This window comes from Buceros rhinoceros, unplaced genomic scaffold (genome assembly GCF_000710305.1).
Source record: "Buceros rhinoceros silvestris isolate BGI_N320 unplaced genomic scaffold, ASM71030v1 scaffold18164, whole genome shotgun sequence".
Classification (NCBI taxonomy): domain Eukaryota; kingdom Metazoa; phylum Chordata; class Aves; order Bucerotiformes; family Bucerotidae; genus Buceros; species Buceros rhinoceros.
Genome location: NW_010407868.1, coordinates 32724 through 37699, shown reverse-complemented (window position 1 = coordinate 37699; position 4976 = coordinate 32724). Strand labels below are relative to the sequence as shown.

At 46.0% G+C, this 4976-nt stretch overlaps 1 protein-coding gene across 1 annotated transcript in view; it reads left to right on the top strand.

Moving 5' to 3' along the window:
* Nucleotides 1-3963, top strand: part of GPC4 (glypican 4) — a 36005-nt gene extending 32042 nt beyond the window's left edge. Inside the window, exons 7-8 of the mRNA XM_010134671.1 lie at nucleotides 2071-2246; nucleotides 3157-3963. Of these exons, the coding sequence (XP_010132973.1) occupies nucleotides 2071-2246; nucleotides 3157-3365 (385 nt within the window). The 3' untranslated portion in view covers nucleotides 3366-3963. The remainder of the gene's footprint in view (nucleotides 1-2070; nucleotides 2247-3156) is intronic.
* Nucleotides 3964-4976: the final 1013 nt, after the last annotated feature.

Genomic DNA, 4976 nt, shown 5'->3' with positions numbered 1-4976 from the left:
CCCCCAGAGACGGGCTCGGCCCTTTTTTCTTCTTTTTTTTTTTGTTTTTTAGTTAGATGGGAGAGCTTGAACTCAAAGCTAAAGGGTGTCCAAGATCTATGGAGTGGTTTCTTTTAAAGGAGAGAACTGAGTCTAGATACCCAGATACAGCTTCTCTCCTTGCTGGTTGCTTATGGGGAGGTGATTTGTACAAAATCCTGTATCACAGCCACAGAGTGGGGATGCTCATGTTGTCTGGTGCCCCAGTGTCCCCAGTTGGTGTTTCCACCACAAGCTATTGCTGGGTTCCTTGGTGAGCAAGGGTAGCGGAGATGGAGGCTGAAAAGTCCTCTTCTCCTCTGCTGAGGTCAATGGCACAAGGGGGTCAGTGGTTTTCAAGGGTGCCTTTTATGGGAGAAATAATTACAAAACTTCTTTTATCCTTCCCCCCCCCCCCCCCCTTTTTTTTTCTTCTAAGGAAGAAATTTCTAGCACAGGAAGAAGCCAGAAGTTTTCTGTCATATGGTTTATGGAACTGTTTTAATTTTTATTTTGGAAATAGAAGTTTCTTTTTTTTCTGTTTGCTTACTGAGGAAATAAGCAAAATATAAGATGTTCCATTACAAAAACAATAGTTACCCAGGGTTTTCCAGCAATTTTTTCCTAAGTAATAGCAAGTTTTGCTGGTTTTTTGGGGGGTTGGGGTGGGGGCGCGGAACTGAGACATACCACACAGATTTTGCACTGTGGTGTGTGTGTCTGAAACTCTGCTTCGTTTGGCCAGGGTGATGGTTTGGGTCTCTGCAACTAGAAGTGTCTCTGCCCTGCTGAGATCCTGCGTATCAGCAGCTTGTACAGGGCTTTTCACAGCAGATTTTGGGAAGATGGAGACTTGGCAGTTGAGCAAGATATTTTGCTTTGTTGTTACTATTTTCCCTGTGGCTCCAGTAAGTTAGATGTTCAGTAGTGTTGCACACTTTGACTTCTTTGAAACATATAATATTGATCACAAGTGATAACAAAATCACCACCACCCACAGTAATAATCAGCGCTCTGATATACAGGACAGGGCTTGAGCATCCCCTTCAGATCACACGCACAGAATCACAGAACGTTGGGGGTTGGAAGGGTCCTCAGCAGATCATCCAGATCTGTGCTTATATCTCACTGCCTGCTCTCCAGGAGCCGTCGGTTGTGCTAAAGGCTTTTCTCTCTTTCATGATACTGATGTTGGCATCATAACTAAAAAAAGTAATGCTTTCTTCTGTTGAACAGTGATTTTTTTTCCTTTCAAGTCAAGTAATTGGAGGAGGGGAAAAAAGTGTCATATCCGTGCTCTGTAAGATGGTATTCCAAATGCCTGTTTCAGGAGACATTCTGTTGGGTTTTGTTGCTCAGTCTCTTTTAAACCAAGAGGCTGGACGTGTGTTGACAGCTGAGCAGGCACACCTCCTCAGGCTGAGCAGCTCGGGGCTGTTCTTCACTTCGATGTGTGGGATTCTGTTATCTCACGTTCAACATCATAGATGTTTCTTCTGCTGGAGTTACTGGGGAAATTGCATGTCACGTCTGCGTGGTGAGAAGCACATGTTTAATACCCCAGCTTGATGGTTAAGGTGCGTTATGCAAAACCAGAATGACACAGTTGCCTCCAGCAGTTTCACTGGGATAGCTATGGCCCCAAAGGTTGTTTACCCCAAAGTGTCATTGAACTGAGCACTGGGACATCGGAGTGGCTTGTGTTGCTCCATTGCCTGCAGCAGCTGATTTATGCTGGTGTAAGCCCTTATTATCATAACCCAGATCTTCCTTCTCTTTTCAAGCTGGGGAGAAAATTGTCTTTCCCCCGCCTCTGTGGCGCAGGGTGCATGAAAAGTGTTTAATGCCACATGGTGCTCACGGCAGAGGGAGGGGAGATGGGGTAAGAAGCTGGAGGAGAGTTCTGTGGGGTTAGGGAGGGTCGCATTGGGCTCAGGATATCACCCAGGCTGGAAACAGGGGTGGCATCGCTGAGTTCCCACCCTGTCACTGTTTGGCGCGCGACCCTGCCGAGCTGTAGCTCCGGTACCAGCAGGAACGGTTTCTTTCAGGTACGACTTTGCAGTGACTGGAAACGGCTTAGCAAGTCAAGTGAATAACCCTGAGGTAGAAGTTGATATTACCAAGCCAGACATGGTGATTCGCCGGCAAATCATGGCTCTGCGGGTGATGACCAACAAACTGAAGAATGCGTACAGTGGGAATGATGTCGACTTCATTGACATAAGTATGTTTGCTTTTGTCTTTTGCTTTTTCTTTTTCCCTTTTCAACTGGATTTCATGCTAACATGGGGTATCTGGTTAAGCTTCAGCCATGGGTAAGCGTGTTAGTCAAGAGGGTGGGAACAGGCATCTCCGACAGGCTGTGCGAGAAGGGTTGTTCCCATAGAATCATGGAATGTTTGGGGTTGAAAGGGACCTTCAGAGGTCATCTAGTCCAACACCTCTGCTGTGAGCAGAGACATCTGCAACTAGAGCAGGTTGCTCAGAGCCCAGTTGAACCTGACATTGAATGTTTCCGGGCATGGGGCACCTGCCGCCTCTCTGGGCAACCTGGGCCAGTGTTTTACCGCCCTCGTCATAAAAAATTTCTCCCTTATATCTAGTCTAAATCTTCCAGTTTAAAACAATCACCCCTTGTCCTGTTGCAAGAGTTTGTCCCCATCTTTTTTGTAAGCCCCCTTTAAGTATTGAAAGGCCTCAATAAAGTCTCTCCAGAGCCTGCTCTTCTCCAGGCTGAACAAGCCCATCTCTCTCAGCCTGTCCTCACAGCAGAGGTGCTCCAGCCCTCTGATCATTTTCGTGGCTTCCTCTAGACCCTCTCCAACAGGTTCATGTCTTTTCTGTGCTGACGATCCCAGAGCTGGATGCGGTACTCCAGGATGGGTCTCACCAGAATGGACCAGAGGGGCAGAAGCACCTCGCCTGAGCTGCTGGCCACGCTTCTTGTGATGCAGCTTTCTGGGCTGCGAGCACATAGGAGCTCATGCCCGGCTTTTCATCCTGCAGCGCGGATGGGTGTGATGAACGGCACAGAGGATGCGTGCTTACATCTCATGAACGTCAAATCATCACGCACTCGCTTTCCCCGCCATCTGCAAGGGAAGCCTCACGCCCTTGTGTTTTGTCTCCCGCAGGTGAAGAGAGCAGCGGCGAGGAGAGCGGCAGTGGCTGCGAGCTCCAGCAGTGCTCCCCAGAGTTCGAGTTCAACGCCACCGAAGTCACTGGGAACTCCAACAAGAGCGATAAGAACGTGAACACTTCTGCCGCTGCCAGGAGCGGTTTATCACAAGCAGCCTTGCTCTTTAGCGTTTTGTTCCTGGCCATGCAAAGACAATGGAGATAATTGTGCAGTGTAGGAGGGAGGAAAAAAGACTTTTATTATCAAAGTTAGAAGGCACCTGCTTTCACTTTTATACCATCTAGGGACTTTGCTTTTTAAGTTAATGGACAACAGTGTACAGTTTTTACCATGTTGCCACTGGTTTTAAGATGCTGATTGTTTTTTTTTTCCCTTGCTATTCTGGAAATAACAGGAACGGGGACTACCAGTCTGTCCTGTTCACCAAGAGCCCGTGTTAGAGGTGGATAACGAAAATGTATATACAAGCCTGTAGTTAGCTCTGCATTTGTGTCTTTATCACTTTTTTCTTTTTTTCTTTTTTTTTTGTTTTTTTAATTTTACCGTATTTCTTACGAAAACAAAAAACCCCAGGTTCTTTCTTGGCCTGTAACAAGTATGTGTTTCTGAAATGAGAACTGTCTGTACAGAAGCAGGTTTTATTTATCATGTTATCTTATGGAGAAGAGAATAATTGCCCGACAAACAGAAAACATGTTTTATGTAGTTAACTTCCCATTTATCCACATTATGTTAGTTGCCTTATCTGGAAAGAACTGAAAGTAATTTGTCTTTATTACGCAGTAAACCAGAAGGTGAAGGCAAAGCTGGTTGGTGTGCCAGGTTGCCCAGGGTGTTATGGCAGGGGCAGGCTGTACTTCCTTTACAGGAGGTTTGGTTAAATTGGAAGAGACTACAGCGAATCCCAGTTCTGCCGCTGCTCAGCAGAGCTGTCGCTTGTTCCCCGGGATCCTTGCGATTAGCTGTAACTCCTGTAGGTCAGCTCCCCACCTGCAGCCCCCGTGGGAACAAGGCATTAAACTTGTTCAGTTGGAAGCAACTTGTCGTCTTGCAGATCCAAATGCCAAAATGTGTCTTGTCTACAAATTTGTTAGATGAATGCTGGATTAATTTTTTATTTTTTTTTTTTTTTTAGGGGGGGGGGGTCAGCTATGTTGGAAATAGTGCATGAAATCCCAGAAGTGACAAAACTACTAGTCAGTGAAGAAAAATGAAAGGAGCCAAGTGGAAGAAATCAATCAAGAAGAAAAAGTTTTTTTTTTTTTTTTTTTTTTTAAGGAGGGAGGGGAGACAGGGCTTTTGGGTTTGTTTTTGCCAGAGTTTTGTTTCTGCTCTGAAGGGCGGCAAAGGGAAGGAGCAGGGGGCAGCACCCTGTGGCAGGCAGGTTGGAGTAGAAGACAGGAGCTGGCAGGGCTGAGGACACCTCCTTCTCAGCGTGTTTGGTCTCTGGGAGCAGATGCCCAGCGACTGTGGCTTTTCGGCACCACCCGAGACCCCCTCCTCTTTCTGTTTGTGCTTTTGCAGTTGGAACAGTGTTGTGGTGAACAGCAACTCATTAATAAAATAAATGTATATTTTTAAGAAAAGAGATGAAATAATTTTTAAAAGAGTTTAGGGAAAACAAAGTCTTTGAAAAGACTCAAAATTATTCTGCACAACTCCTCCTGCTTTAGGTAGCCTTTAGGTCTGGCTGGACACTGGGATCCGGCCAGGAGAGCGATCCAGAGGGAGAGGGTTTGCTCTGTTCCACCCTTGTGTTGTAAGGATAATGTTCTATTTTTATATTGAAACATTAATTACTTGTTAGCTCAGGGT